The sequence below is a fragment of the Magnolia sinica genome, chromosome 8 (assembly GCF_029962835.1).
Source record: "Magnolia sinica isolate HGM2019 chromosome 8, MsV1, whole genome shotgun sequence".
NCBI lineage: Eukaryota > Viridiplantae > Streptophyta > Magnoliopsida > Magnoliales > Magnoliaceae > Magnolia > Magnolia sinica.
The window spans coordinates 23957840-23974446 of NC_080580.1; the positions used below are offsets into that span (position 1 = coordinate 23957840).

The 16607-nt window shown below is 41.0% G+C and overlaps 1 protein-coding gene and 1 long non-coding RNA gene across 3 annotated transcripts in view; both read left to right on the forward strand.

Moving 5' to 3' along the window:
- The window catches only part of LOC131253102 (uncharacterized), a 30291-nt gene extending 16072 nt beyond the window's left edge, over positions 1-14219 (forward strand). Inside the window, exons 2-3 of one of the 2 annotated variants that reach the window (XR_009174917.1) lie at positions 13438-13900; positions 14038-14219. This is a non-coding gene — a long non-coding RNA (uncharacterized LOC131253102). The remainder of the gene's footprint in view (positions 1-13437; positions 13901-14037) is intronic. The other variant, XR_009174916.1, reaches the window with a different exon arrangement.
- A 55-nt stretch (positions 14220-14274) lies between these two features.
- On the forward strand, positions 14275-15789 carry LOC131254177 (protein FAR1-RELATED SEQUENCE 5-like). Its single transcript, XM_058255178.1, has one exon. The coding sequence runs from the start codon at positions 14275-14277 to the stop codon at positions 15787-15789; it is 1515 nt and encodes a 504-aa protein (XP_058111161.1).
- Positions 15790-16607: the final 818 nt, after the last annotated feature.

Here is a 16607-nt window from a genome sequence, read left to right on the forward strand (position 1 = left end):
AATTTTTTTTGCCAAAAAAATATGAAAAAATATGGATTAAATCCGGAATATTCTAAGCATTCCAAATATGCATTCATTTATAAATTGGAACATGTTTATGGTGGTGTAACGGTCCCCTCTTTGGTGAGAAGTTGTATTGGACTGTCTGATTAATTTTTGAACCAGGTAACCTAAATTTGACTACAAAATTCATATATTTAATTTTCTAAATATCTAATTTATATACTTAACAACTTGATATCATTTCTCCCAATAGTTCTTTAAAAAAATGAAATTAAATTCAGGTAGATGGTGTTGCCAATTTGGGGCTGACTTGGAAGACCAATCTATGCTCCAAATTAGCCTCAAATTCATGCAATTTATTGCCATTATCCTACTTATAAATTGGTGGACATTTATTGGATAGTGAATCATGAAAAAATCAAAAGGTCCTATTTTAAAAAATAAATGTCCACAAATTAACAATTAAAACTATTCAAACAATTTGATTTTGGCACTGTGAGTTAGCAATTGCAATTCATAATTTAATTGCTAAATTTTAAGTTAATATATGTCTCGTGTACAATTTTTTAAGGTCTGAATTAGGCAGGACTTGGATTGTGAAGTGTAGCACACGTGTCAAAGTTTTTTGGGCCCCACCTGTGATGAATGTGTTATATCCACACTGTCCATCCATTTTGCCAAATAATTTTAGGGCATGAGCCCAAAAATGAGGCACATCCAAAGCTCAGGTGGACTGCATCATAAGAAACAATAATAATTAAATGTTCACCATTAAAAATTTATTGGGGGCTACAAAAGTTTTAGATCAAGCTGACATGTGTGTTTTCCCTTCATCCACGTCAGTGTGACCCAATTAATCAGTTAGATTGAAAATAAACATTACAGTGGACCTTAAGAAATTTTTAATGGTGAGCATTCTATAACCACTGTTTCCTATGGTGTGGTCCACCTGAGATTTGGATATTACCAATTTTTTGAATCCTGACCTAAAATGACGTGGCAAAATGGATGGATGACATGGATAAAATATATACATCATGGTGGGGCCCACTCAGGTCTGATCAGATTGGATGGAAAATAAACGTTACGGTGGGCCGCTGCTATTTTTGGTGTGGTCCAGATGACTTTGGATATAATTCAATTTTTTGGTAGTGCTCTAAACTGATATCTGAGAATAGATATAATAAATACATCACTGTGGAGCCCATGTAACTTTGATCTCCTTCGAACCGTTCGTACAACTCGAAGCTCGAGGAGTGTCAGCGCTCGTCTTAGCGTGACACGTACCTACAGCAGCTGGTGCGTGGTACACCTGCAAAGAAAAAAAAAAGGGGGAGCGAGAGGGAAACCGAAAAGAAAAAAGAAAAGAAAAAGGAGGGAAAGAAGAGAGAAAAGAAAAGAGGGAGAGAGAGAGAGAGAGAGAGAGAGAGAGAGAGAGAGAGAGAGAGAGAAGAAGAAGACCAAGAAGAAGGCCGCAGCCGCAGCCGCAGCTGCCCGAGAAGAAGAAGAAAAGGAAGAAGAAGAAGAAAAGAAAGGAAAAAGGTAAGGTTTTTTTTTTAATTATTTAAAAGGCCTGTAACAGCCGTTACGGGTTCGTAACGGCCGTTATGGTCACAGAATTCTGTAATGGCCGTTTCGACCCTATATCGCGTAACGGTGTCAACCGTTACCGTTACGTATCGGTCGATGCGACCATATCGTAACAGATACGGGACACCTTGGTTGCGGGTCGCCAGAATTCGACCAGTAGGACTGCGGGATCACAAGAAATGAAATGCATACTCATACACACATGCACATACAAGAACTCGGGTCGGGTCTTACAATTACCAGTTGTAGGGTGCACAGTATTTTTCCAAGATAGAATTGCGCTCCGGTTACCATCAGATTCGGGTCCGAGAGGAAGACATTCCGAAGACGGCTTTCCGGACATGCTATGGTCACTTCGAGTTCCTGGTCATGTTGTTCGGACTGACCAATGCGCCCGCCGTATTCATGAAGTTGATAAACGAGGTCTTCCGGCCGTTCCTCAATCAGTTCGTGGTAGTATTCATTGATAATATTCTTGTGCATTCGAGGACCCGGAAGGACCATGTTGAGCACCTGCAGATTGTACTTGAGACCCTCCGTGCCCACCAGATGTATGCGAAGCTAGAGAAGTTCGAGTTTTGGCAGGAGGAGGTGAAGTTTCTCGGTCACATGGTGATGAGAGAGGGTGTCGCTGTGGACCCCTCAAAGGTAGATGTAGTGCGTCAGTGGGGCCAGCTCACGAACGCGTCCGAGATCCGTAGCTTCCTTGGTCTAGCAGGATATTATTGACAGTTTATCGAGTGTTTCTCCCGTATTGCTGCACCGCTAACCCGGTTGACACGGAAGGGAATCGAGTTCGTCTGGAGTGACGCCTGTGAGGAGGCATTTACGAAGTTGAAGGACCGCCTTACGTCCGCTCCTGTTCTCACTCTTCCTGATAGGAGTGAGGGTTTTGTCGTATTCACCGATGCTTCCAGAGTTGGCTTGGGTGTTGTACTGATGCAGCAAGGGAAGCCAGTGGCGTATGCCTCGCGCCAGCTCAAGGTCCATGAGCTGAACTACCTCACCCATGATTTGAAGCTTGCAGCGGTCGTCTTCGCACTGAAGGTGTGGAGGCATTATCTATATCGGGTCAGGTTCGAGCTCTTCTCAGATCACAAGAGCTTGAAGTACCTATTTTCGCAGTCCGAGTTGAACTTGCATCAGAGGCGATGGATGGAGCTGTTGAAGGACTATGATTTTGATCTTCAGTACCACCCGGGCAAGGCAGACGTAGTGGTGGACGCGCTCAGCCGTCAATCACGAGGCCTGGTAGCACAAATGATGGTGCGTGAGTGGTAGATGCTCGAGGATGTTTCAGAGTATGACTTTGAGTTCGGTCTGCATTCTTCTATTGTTCAGCTTTCGAGCTTGTCGATTCAACCCTCTTTGGTGGCTAGGGTGATTGAGGCTCAGCAGACAGACGAGTCACTTCAGGAGTACCGAGCAGAGGTCGCATCCATGGAGCAGTTAGACTGGCAGATTGGTTCCGATGGTGGATTACGCTTCAGAGGCCGATTGTGTCCCGGACATGCTAGAGTTGCGCCGTCATCTAATGGCCGAGGCACACCGATCGAGATTTACTATTCACCCGGGCTCAAAGAAGATGTATCGTGATATGAGGAGGCAGTATTTTTGGTAAGGGATGAAGCGCCAGATTGCTAGTTTTGTAGCCGAGTATGACACATGCCAGCATGTCAAGGCTGATCACCAGAGACCCCTTAGCCTCTTGCAGCCGTTGAGCGTTCTAGTGTGGAAATGGGAGCATGTATCGATGGACTTCATGGCAGGTTTGTCGAGGACTCAGCGCGGTCACGATACCATCTGGGTTATCGTCGATCGTCTGACGAATTCGGCTCATTTCATTCCGGTGCGTGCTTCCTGGTCAATGGACCGACTTGCAAAGGTGTTCATTGAGGAGATAGTGAGACTGCACGGCATCCCAGTTTCGATCATTTCAGACCGACTCTCCAGATTCACGTCTTAGTTTTGAAGGAGTTTCTGCATCTCAGCACCGCCTATCATCCACAGACGGATAGGCAGATCGAAAGGGTCAACCAGATCTTTGAGGATATGCTCAGAGCTTATGTGATTGACTTTGCAGGCAGTTGGGATAAGCATTTGCGCCTCACCGAGTTCGCATACAACAACAGCTATCAAGCGACTATCGGCATGACTCCTTTTGAGGCACTTTATGGCAGACCGTACAGATCTCCTAGTTGTTGGATCGAGGTTGGAGAGTGTCATCTCTTAGGTCCCGAGCTTGTGCAGCAGACGTCGGAGGCTATTAATGTTATCAGGCAGAGGATGCGCACAGCTCAGAGCCGGCAGAAGAGTTTTGCTGATCGTTGGCGTCGACCCCTCGAGTTCGCAGTCGGGGACATGCAGTGTTCGAAATATCGGTATCGCGCTATGTATCGCACCCTTGGGATACAAATATGTATCGGTTATCGCACGGGAGATATCGTTTGTATCACATAATTTATCGCACTTTTTGGGAAACATGGGGAAACATTGGGAAAATGGTTGAATTTTTCAATGAAACTTCAGGGATTGTCAAAAAAGATCTTAATACAGTTTTAAATCATAACATTGCAAAAAATAAAATAAAATGCACACAATAGGTTTCTTTTGTATAAGATCCTAAGCCAAGCATTGTCTGATTGAACTAAGGCAACTGTATTAAAATAAAATGCATAATATTTATAAATGTATCAAGAGATGTATAAAAACACAATTATTCTTAGGGCAAAAAATTTCTAATATCTCATTAGTGGACACTTAATTGTTAAAAGAAAACCATTAGACACAATTATTATTATGTGGGCCACACCTCAATGTGTGTGTGATATATCTACACTGTCCATCCTTCTTGCCAATTCATTTTAGGACACAGGCCCAAAAATGAAGTAGTTCCAATTCTTAGGTGGACCACACCACAAGAAACAATGGGCCTTAGGAAGTTTTTAATGGTAGGACCACACCATAGGAAATAGTTCTTAATAACCATTTAAAACCTTTTATGGGCCATAAAAGTTTTAGATCAAGCTGATATTGCATTTTCTTTCCATCCAGATCTGTATGACCTTATCAATAGGTTGGATGTTCAATAAACATTATTGTGGACACTGGGAAGCTTTTAGTAGTGGAAGTTCAATGATCACTTTTTATAGTGGTGTGGTCTACCTAAAACTTTTTTCACCTTCATTATTTGGATCATATCCTAAAATAATATGGAAGAACATATGGATGGCATGGATGTATAATACATCTATAGAGGTGGGCCCTACGGTTAGGTCACCCATGTGGCTACAGTTATAATCCGTAGCCATAGGTCCACAGAAACATAAAATCACTTTGAAAAGCAGGGGTATTTTCATCCTCAAATGCTCTATCCGTACATGAAAGGTCTAAGTTGGGAAGGTAGTTTTGGATCCTTCATAAAAGACGCTGGATAAAAGGTGGTTTTACAGTGGTAATTTGCTCCAAAATCGGAAGCGTATTGCCTACTGAGTAAACTCTGTGGGGCCCACCGTCATTCATTCATTTTATCAACTCCGTCCATCCATTTTATCATATTATTATAAGGCTTTAGACCAAAAATTAATCATATCCAAAGCTCAAGTGGACCACACCACCTGAAACAGTGTGAATTGAATTCTACCATTGAAAATTTCTTGGGGGCCCACATAAGTTTTAGATCAAGATGAAATTTGTGTTTTCCATTCATCCATGTCGGTTTGATCTTATGAACAGTTTGGATGACAAATAAACATCACTGGGTCCTTAGAAAGGTTTCAACGGTGGAAATCAATACCTCCACTGTTTCCTTTGGTATGGTCTACTTGAGCTTTTGATATACTTAAATTTTGGGCTCAACCCCTAAAATGATGTGCAAAAACGGATGGACGGCGTGGATAAACCACGTGAATTCATAGTGGGCCCAGCAGAATTTACTCAGTACCATAGGAGCGTATTGCGTAACTCAGTACGCAGTCTGATTTACTCAAAAGAAGAAACCGACTCTTCTTCTCCGTTAAAGGCGCAACCCGCCTGCGATTTCAAATCCATTCAAAATCCCAAAAATTTAGCTATTCTTTCTTTCTTTTTTCAAAATCCCTACCCAAATCCCAAAAACCTCGATGAAAATCTGATTTCTTTCAAAGCGATTCTATCAAGAAGAAGAAAAAAAGGGTTATTTATCCGGCCGACATTGTCGACGATTGGCCCACCAAATCTAGTCGAAGGCCGCCACTTCAGGCAGATTTGAGGTAAGAGATTTTTTCCTATTTATTATTTATTTTTATTTTTCGAATTTCTGGAATCGTAGGTGGTTATGAAGATATTCCGACGATATTGTGTATGCAATCAAGGGAAAAGTCATGATAAATGCCGATATATCATCGATATCGGCAATATCGCATGATATTTTATGATATTTATGCGATATATCGCACGATACACAAGATTCCGTATTTTTTTGTATTTCTGAGGGAAATCTTAGGGGTTTCATATTGCCGACCATCGATAACGATAATATCGGCCGATAGTATCGATATTACGAACACTGGTGACATGGTATATCTCAAGGTCTCGTCTATGAAGGGCGTGGTACGTTTTGGTGTGAAGGGCAAGTTCACCCCGAGATTCATTAGACCTTTTGAGATTACCGAGCGCTTGGGCATTGTGGCCTATATAGGCTTGCCTTACCTCCTGAGTTGTCCACGATCCACGACGTATTCCATGTTTCTATATTGCGAAAATGTGGGTCGGACACTTCCTGTGATCGATTGGCAGCCACTCGAGGTCCGTGAGGATGCTTCCTATATCGAGCAGCCGATTCGTATTCTTGATCGGAAGGAGCAGGTCCTCAGGACCTAGGTCATTCCCTTGGTGAAGGTACAATGAGGTCATCATTCGAAGGCCGAGGCGTCTTGGGAGCGTGAGGCCGGGATTAGAGAGCGTTATCCCCATTTGTTCGTTGATTGATTGTTTGCATTGTTTGTATTGCCTTCTCTTGTGATTGATGATTGAGATCATGGTGTGCCAAAACGGTTACGTATCGGCCGTAACAGCCGATACGTACGGTGGGAACCGTTACGTGTTTCAAGGTCGTATCGGCCGTTACCCGATTTTGTACCCGTATCGGCCGATACGGGCCCGTAACAGGCCCGTATCGGGCCGAATAATGGTAACTTTTTTTTTCATTTTAAGCTTTGTTTTTGTTGTTTTTTTGAAACTTCTTGCTTCCAAACTGTTTCTTACTCTTTCTACTACTAATTTCGACCAACCTTGGCTAGGTATTTGAAATAAAAACACATTATATTATGGATTTTCTTGAATCAAAGCTCGGTGGGTCATTTTCAGAAATTCATCAAAAATAGGTATTTATACTTTTTTTAATATATTTTGCTGTTTTAATCATGCCATATGATGTGTTAATCATAGTAGAACATGTTAATGTGCATTTTACAGATTTGGGGTGCCATTTAATAATTTTTTTTATATTTTTTTCTATTTACGCATGAATTTTGGCCCCTTCTTTTAAAATTCGAAAAATCAATTTTTAATGGTTGTTTTGCTGTTTTAATCATGTCATTTGATGTGTTGATCATAGTAGAACATGTTAATGTGCATTTTACAGATTTGGGGTGCCATTTTATATTTTTTTCTATTTACGCATTTATTTTGGCCCTTTTTTTGAAAATTCGAAAAATCATTTTTTAATGATTCTTTTGCTGTTTTAATGATGCCATATGATGTGTTAATCATAGTAGAACATGTTAATGTGCGTTTTACTGATTTGGGGTGCCATTTTATATTTTTTTTATATTTTTTTCTATTTACACATTTATTTCGGCCCTTTTTTTTAAAATTCAAAAAATCATTTTTTAATGATTCTTTTGCTGTTTTAATGATGCCATATGATGTGTTAATCATAGTAGAACATGTTAATGTGCATTTTACATATTTGGGGTGCCATTTTATATATTTTTTATATTTTTTTCTATTTACGCATTTATTTCGGCCCTTTTTTTGAAAATTCGAAAAATCATTTTTTAATGATTCTTTTGTTGTTTTAATGATGTCATATGATGTGTTAATCATAGTAGAACATGTTAATGTGCATTTTACATATTTGGGGTGCCATTTTATTTATTTATTTTTATATTTTTTTCTATTTACGCATGAATTTTGGCCCTCAAAAATAATTGCAAACACCTAAATGTAAGTTATTTTCATATTACATTCATTCTAATATATTTATCATTGATAGTAGATAGTTAGAAAATTAAGTATATGAATTTTGTAGTCAAATTCAGGTTATCTGGTTCATAAATTCATCAGACAGTCCGATACAACTTCTCACCAAAGAGTGGACCGTTACACCACCATAAACATGTTCCAATTTATAAATGCATGCATATTTGGAATGCTTAGAATATTCCGGATTTAATCCATATTTTTTCATATTTTTTTGGGAAAAAAAAAATTTTTGCTCCGTTACGCCCCTGTATCGCTGTTACCCCCCGTATCCGTATCGGTTTCGGAGGACACCATTACACCAACCGATACCGATACGGGACACCTTGATTGAGATATATACATGATGATGATTTTGCATTCATTGTTCTGGTTTTGACAATTTCGAGGACGAAATTTCTTTGTTGGTGGGGAGGATTGTAAGACCCGACCCGAATTCTTGCATGTGCATGTGTGAGTATGCATTTCATTTCTTGTGGTCCTGCGGTCCTACTGGTCGAATTCCGGCGCCCCGCGACCCTTGGATTGTATTTGCGGTCATCCTTAAGTCCGGTCACGTAGACCCGACTCGGATCGACCCGAGACCTATGCCATCTTGTTCGCATCGTCGTTGTGGTTCCAACGACGTGTCTTATGTATCTATCCGATATATAGATCAAAAGTTATGAACATTACATAATATGACCCTTAATCATGTGACCCACTTTTGTGCAATGCATGTGAACCACCTCCTTGGCACAAATCCCTATACACACTACACACCACACATTCTATGGAAAACACTACCCACCTCAACACACACTACACAAGCCTAGCCTAAAGCCTAAGCATTGTAAACTCCTCCCTATGCAATGATGACCTCTCTTACAAACTCATCATGACCCCTTTCTCTCTCTTTATCTTTTTCATTTCCCTCCATTTGCTAGCAACTTCTCCCTCTCCCAACGTCCATTTCTCCCTCTTTTCTCTAGCCCTCTAATTCCCAACATACTTCCAATCCCACCATTAGAAATAGATTTCCACCATTAAAACCTCTTCTTAGGCTCAAGATCTTCTTGGTGTAGAAGTTTGGAGTCTTGCTTTGCATGTGGGTGAATATAAATTTCTAGTTTCTTTCTTGACCTTTAATCTTTTCTTTTCTTTATAAATGGATCATATGGGACCCACCAATCCATGGTGGGGATCCCATTTGACCCCATGGATGAGGCCCTTTGTCCCATCCTACATGCATGTCATGATACATGATGGGGCCATTCTCCATGGACCCCATCATGATGTATTGTATTATCTACTTCATTCCAAGGGCATCTATACCCTAGAAGTCATGTTGGGATGACATCCCAACCACCCATTTTAGTTATGGATCATGCATGCATTGGTTTATTGTTGCATGTACATTCTACATAGTTGTATGGATGAGATTGAATCTTGGGAGGGCCCATTAGTGGCAGGGCCCTACCCCGATGGCCGGGTTGTATTTCTTCTTCCCATTTCTCTTATTATTGCGGATGATGATGTGTGTGGCCCACTTGGTGGGCCTAGGACGTCCCAAAATTCAGCAAGGGCGGGACGCCCCTACCACCTTATTCCATAGTTTTTGGACACCCTAAATTAATGCATGCAAGTGTCCTGACCTTAGTTCATGATCTGGACATGTGTGGGGCCCACTAAGGAAGGCCACACACCCTTTTAATTGCTGAGATTATTGAGATATAGGCTGATACGTCCAGCCATGTATTGCTATCCAAAAATCTGGACTGTTTACATGGGACTGCTTTAGCTGATGTTTGGTATGGATTTAATCTATGATTCTACTATTTTTTTCTTGATGATTGTGGGGTGTAATATGAAGGTGTGGACCCCACCTTGAAGTATGGTGGATCACACCTCAGATGGCCCATGAAATGGTACCCAAAAGGGGGGCCCAAAGAGGGGTGGGCAGTCCACCTTGCTGGACTGTCCAGCCCAAAAGAATGAGGGGAAAACCCAAATTCCAGCTTGTTTTTCCGAGTGGTGGGCCACTTTTGTGCACCCCACCTTGCTGTATTTTATAGGAAAAATACTAATCATCCATCCCTCCCCTCCTAGATGAAGTTTGGGCCCACCTTATTGGATAAACATTGCATGGACAGCAACATTTCACTCTGGACAGATTGTAATTCCGAATTTAATTAAAATACTTCTGAGCATCCAAAAATTCTGAAAATTTACAGAAAGGTGGCCCACCTATGGTAGGACCCACCTACCAATTTTTGGGGCCAACAGATCCCTGTGCACACCAGGGCAAGGGCTGGACTGGCCCACCAGGCTGGGACGTCCAGGTCAAACAGATTTTCTGGACAGTCTGTTTTCTTTAAATTAATTAAAATACTTTTAATCATCCAAAATTCACAAAATTTTGTAGAGGTGTGGCCCACCCATGGAAGGACCACCCTGTAAATTTTTAGGGCCATCGGGCTCCTATACCGACCATAGTGCGGCCTGGAGTGGCCCACCAGGCTGGGACATCTAGCCTTGGCTAGCTGTCCAGGCCACTTTGTGGGCCCACCTTAATGTATTTTATATCCCACCGTTCATCCATGTGGGGTCCATATGGGACGTGATCATCCTCCCCTTCAGTAGCATCCAATTGGGGCCCACTGGATGAGCTTTTGGGCCAAATACCCAGGCCCATAAAGCTACCTACACATGGGACGCCCAGCCCATTGGGCTGCTACTGGACGTCCAGTCCAGCAGCATGGCTCATCTGATTTATGTGTTTAATCTACCCCCTTCATTTGGTGGACCCTCTGTGACATGTATGGGTCACCAGGAATTAAAATGAATATATAAATTAATTAATTTTTGAATTTCCAGCAAGCCAGATTGTGGGTGGGCTGGAATTTCAACAATAGGCCCGTTGGACCCCTAGGGCCTACATTTATCATGCCATTGTGATAGATTTTATGGGCTAAATATCCAAGTAGTTGGGCCCTTGCTTGCCCATTAAAATAAATCCATACTTGGGCCAAGATGTGAGGCCCAACTTACTTATTTTAAATGTAAGGATTTCCCATATGTTGGAATAATGGGCTGCCCATTAAACCCACCACAATGAGTAGTCTTATGATCTTTATGGTTGGGCCCAAACCTTGCTTAGGGCCCATCATGCTGCCTAAGTATTAGGCTTAATGTATGGCCCACCAGGCCATGGATTGCTTAAGCCTTGGGTTTTGCTTTATATGCGTAGTGGGCTGCCTTTTGGGACCCAGTTGAGGTTGGATGTCCTCCTTGGTGGCCCTAAGGTAGGCCCATAGGGTTCCTATAGGTGGTTGAAGGTTCACCTTAGGCCCTTGATTAGGACCACTTCTTCCTTGGGTTTATGACCCTCTTAGCTTGTGGGTTACCCTAAAGTGTTGAGCCCCCACTAGGGGACTTCTCCTTAGAGTACTTGTGTATGTATTTAGACCATATCCCTCCTTGGGAAGGAGGAGTATGATCCACATCATCACCGTTGAGTAGCGCGTTTACACCATTATGGCCCATATGCATCATCTGCGTAAATGGATTGCATTGTGTGTGGTCATTGGGTCGACATGATAGAGAGATGGAGTTTCTCCCCTTATGCACATCAAGTGCTTGAAGCTAGTGCATGATCTGTATGCGTGACTCATGCATTAGCATCACATTTCATGATGATACTGCCCTTGCTTCATCAGGGCCTTGCCTCCGCAGGGACATTCGTGGATGGCCGTGTGTGTGGACATTGGAAATGGTACTTGAGCATACAAGGTGCATAGGATGCCCATGGGTGAAATTCCCAAAACTTCCATGGTACCAAGGATCTGCCCCAACGCGGTGACCGAGTGGAAACTATGAGCGCACGAGGGCCTCGTACCGTTAGGCTGCGACTCTCACTATCGTGTAGTTGGTTGGGTAGGGATGTGGCCTTACCTGCCTGGTGTAAGAAGGCGTTGCTAGGCTAAGTCTGACCAGCTCAAAATAGGTTCGCTGCCATCAAGCCTTGTTGGCGATTGGCTATCCACAAGCGGGTAGTGAGGTCTCTCACACTCGTTTGACTGTGCGGGTCTGGAGAGCGGCAGTCATCTAGCAATGTACTAAACCCCGGTGATTTCCTTATGATTGGAAATGTACTTGATATGTGGATTGGATAAGAGCATTGACATCACCTCGCATCGCATTGCATTCGCATCGGCTGTATAAGCCCTCCTTATGCATCGCCTTGGTAAGGCACCCAGTACTCATTGCATTATATTCATGTTAAGCCTCAATAAGGCTAGTGATATTATCATTGATTATGTTTCCCCTCTTGTATCTCCTATTATTCTTCTATGCACCATTGTCACACACCTTCACCACCCTCTAAGCTTCTATAAGCTTATACACGATTGATGCGTGCAGGTGATCCTAGATCAGCATCGTAGCGGCAGAGCTTGGATTAGAGTTGAGTTGAGAACCCCCCAGTGTTGCAGATTTTCTTCCTACTTCTTTTGCTATAAGATGTATTCCTTTTCTGCTTTGTACTTGTAAAAATTCAAATTCATAGTGAATTTTGTGATGTGTGCCTTTGTTATTCTCAGATATACTTGTTGTAATCTTGGATATGCTCATATTGGAAATGGTTATACAGTTATGGAAATCCTCTTTGTGGGATCCCAAGATCAGAATCTACCTCAGGAGCCAAGAATGGGGTACTACGGAGGCTGTTGCGGCCAAAACCGGCTATCGTATTCCTTGTAAGTTCGGTTACCGAGTCTGGGGCGTGACAATAGTCCAGCCATGCTGAGTTTCAGTTGGTGCATGGTTCTGATCCATCATTTACTCTGCCACAAGAATGGCGAAAGGATTGCTCTACCATATCATTTCATCCTAAATATTGATTATGTGGATAAGCAAGCTATCATTTGGTTTAGCTAAACAAAGAACCAGAAAAAAAAAAAAAAAAAAAAGCCTAAATGGAGATCATGCATCTCTGCTATTAAGATGGTCCTAAGCAATAGCTAGTAAATGGTGATTACATTGTCACATTTATCTACTCTTAATGAGGTAATTACATACTAATATGTATAAGGTTCTAAACGTAACAAACCACCTCCTAGGTGCATACTAATCTGTACACGGGGAAGACATTTGTGGGCATGGTTGTGGTCACCTTGGATATGTGAGGTCACATTGAAGTTACCTGTAAAATACATGAATTTGAAGAGATAAATACCCGCATTACCAAATTAGTTGAAAAAAAAAAAAAAAAAAGCTTCATCCAATGCTTATTCTAGGATGGTCCAAATCCATGTATCAAGCTGGCCAGAGGATAATAGTGTGCTCAGTGCCAGCTTTTAATATATATATATATATATATATATATATATATATATATATATATATATATATATATATATATATATATATATATATATATTAGATAGATCCAGTCATAATTTGGGCCATACCCATAGAAGAAATGCAGAGTTAAGATATAATAACCAATGGTCCTTATTTAAAGTTGTCATGTTGCCCAGCTGGATAAGTGGACTGGTTGGGTCTTCTTTTCTCACTTCATTAATCAGATTTTTGGCTTCTTTTTTTTTTTTTTTTTGACAGTTCATCTTGGTAAGAACATTGGAATACAATCTACGGACATAATTGAACGATCTTTGAATATGAGGCCCACTTTCATGATTACATCGTACTTGGGTACTTTGGGAAAGTGGAGCTTGATAACACTTGGAAGTTCTGCCAGCTCAGCCTGGGACTTTCCCAACATCATTCTCTTGAATTTATCATTGCAATTGACTTCATTTCTGTTGTTCGGATCCAGGAGATTGTGGGCCTTGATGTAGGACCAGACTTTGATAAAGCATCCAAGACAGGAAATCTGAGACTGGCGAGGTTGATCAGGTTTGCTACCTTTTTTGAGGTTTCAGAGGTGGGCCTAACTACCAGTTGTATCAGAAGCTAGAGGGGTCTCATGTAATTGTGAAGAAGATGGATGGAGGGTCCCAAACTCAGTGTCTATTGGATGAGATGCCTTGTTCATACTCCCAATGTCCAGAAGTAACCACAGGTAGTATATTGTGTTAGTTTTAGTTTGTTTTCATTATTACACGCAGCTTGATAGATAGAGATAATACTTCGTTTGTTTTACTTTGATGTCAGAATCATTTTCATAATTTATTTGTTGTGATGGTACGTAACTTGTAGGCACAAATGCTATTGTGGAACATCAGAATGATGCATCTTCAAAGAGTGAGGATGATGAATTGATAGAATCATGTAATTCTGAAATGGACCGTGAAATCGAAAGTGTTGCAAAATGTACAGAGGAGAGTGATAAAATGGAAGATCTAGTGACGGGACATGACACGCCTTTGGAAAATCCTTGTCTGGTGGGTCTGGAGTTTGACTCTAAAGAATATGCCATGAAATTTTATAATACATATGCTAAGCGTGTTTGATTTTAGCATTCGAAAGGAACATGTCCGAAAGCATGATGGCTTGATATATTTCTGTCAATGGGTATGCTGGAGAGAAGGCTATCGTGATAAAAGACATTTTGGTAGAACCAATGGAGTAAGGAAGGAAAGAGCAATTACAAGAGTAGGTTGTAAGGCATCACGCACAGCAGTGAAGGAAAAGAATGGTAAATGGATTGTAAAGGAGTTTGTTGAGGAGCATAACCATGAAACTGTTGCTTCCCCAATGGTTCATTTGCTTAGATCGCATAGAAGTTTTGGTGATATTGTGACAGCTCAATTAAAGAATTTGAGAAATGCAGGCGCACCAACAAATGTCGTGATGTCCTATTTAACTGAAGAAATAGGAAGAAATAGAAATATTGGAATCACCAGTAGAGACTGCAAAAATTGGATGGGTTCTGAGCGAAAGAATATTCCTAAAACAGGTGATGAACAAGTTGTATTAGACTATTGTGTGCGAATGAAAGATAAAGATACAAATTTCTTTTACGAATTTCAAGTAAATGATGAAAATCGTATGACAACTTTGTTTTGGGTCGATTCACGAGCAAGGATGGATTATGATTGCTTTGGTGATGTGGTGAAATTTGATACGACATACAAGACAAATAGGTATGGTATGCCATTTGCACCATTCACAGGAGTAAATCATCACCGACAGCCTGTCTTTTTTGGTTGTGCATGGTTGTTAGATGAGACGGAATCTTCATTTATTTGGTTAATTCAGACATGGTTGAAAGCAATGCATGGGCGCCATCCCGTCTCTATAATTACAGATGAAGACGCAGCCATAGCAGGAGCAATTGCAAAGGTGCTACCAAATATACGTCATTGTTTTTGTTTGTGCCACATCTCTCAAAATGTGGCTAAGAATTTATCACATTTATATAGGAAAGGTAATGATTTCGCAAAAGCATTCTCTAAAGTGGTCTCTACAAAAGGTTCAATTGAAAATTTTGAATCACGTTGGGTGTCATTGCTAATAGATTATAATTTGAGTGACAATCATTGGCTCCGATCAATGTATGATAAACGTCATCAATGGGTGCTGGTATTTCTGCGAGATACTTTCTTTGCTAACATGTTGATGACAAAAAGAAGTGAGTCTATGACTAACTTTTTTTATGGTTATGTTCATGCAAAGACCACTTTTCATGAGTTTGTTAATCAATATGAAAGAGCACTTAAAGATCGCCGTGGGGCTGAAATTGAGGAAGATTTCAAGGCAATTCACAGTGAACCAGTTTTGAAGTCACTGTCACTCATGGAAAAAGAGGCAGCACAAATATATACGATATCAATGTTTGAAAGGTTTAAAAAGGAATTGGACAAAAGAGAGCAATACATTGCAGAGAAAGTTGAAGAGAATGACACAAGTTGCATATATAAGGTGACTAAATATCAAGAGAAGATTGAAAGATCTTCAGAAGAAAACATCACAACATACAGTGTCACCTTTAACACTTTGGAGACTTGAGCTAGTTGCGATTGCCGTACGTTTGAAGTTGAAGGCATTCTGTGCAGACACATTCTCTTGGTGTTCAGGATGTCAAATGTCATGACACTCCCATCTCATTATATTTTAAGAAGGTGGACAAAAAATGCAAAGTCCGGCATTGTATTAGATGAGGTGGGAATTAATATGCAAGATGATTGTGATAAATGTACCTCGTTGTGGTACAATGATCTCTGTCCCCAATTACTTACCTTTGCAAAAGGGGCAACTTCTGTCGACATATAACATGGCTAAGCACGCGCTAAAACGTGCTTTGGAGGAAGTAGCAGTACTGAGGAATGGAACAGATTGCTCAACAGATCAAATAACCCGAAATGACTCCCACAGTGTGGAAACAGAAGGGCAATCTTCAGCTCGACTTGAATCTTCGTTTGAGGAGAACGAAAAGGAAAAACGGTGTGGCACTTGCGAGGCACATGACCACACAAAGCGGCCGTTTGTGACCCAGACTACACAGTGTAGTGTTGCTACAGGTCTGTGAGTAAGTCTACGATATGTTTGTCCTTAAAGAAATCTATTTTGTCTTATTAAAATAGTTTGTTCTTTCTATAGTAATGACTAATAACTGCTTATTGTTTGTTGTTCTTTCCATAGTAGTTATAAGTGCTTATTGTTTGTTGTTCTTTCCATAGTAGTTGTAAGTGCATATTGTTTGTTCTTTCATTGAAAATACAGTAGGAAGTGATTTGGAAAAGCATGGAGCTATTGATGCAGGGCCACAAGGGTTGCTTGTTCTTTCATTGAAAATACAGTAGGATGTGATTTGGAAAAGCATGGAG

Bases quoted from the DNA above. Each gene is read 5' to 3' on its own strand.
- LOC131254177 (XM_058255178.1), top strand. From the start codon at position 14,275: ATGCTAAGCGTGTTTGATTTTAGCATTCGAAAGGAACATGTCCGAAAG.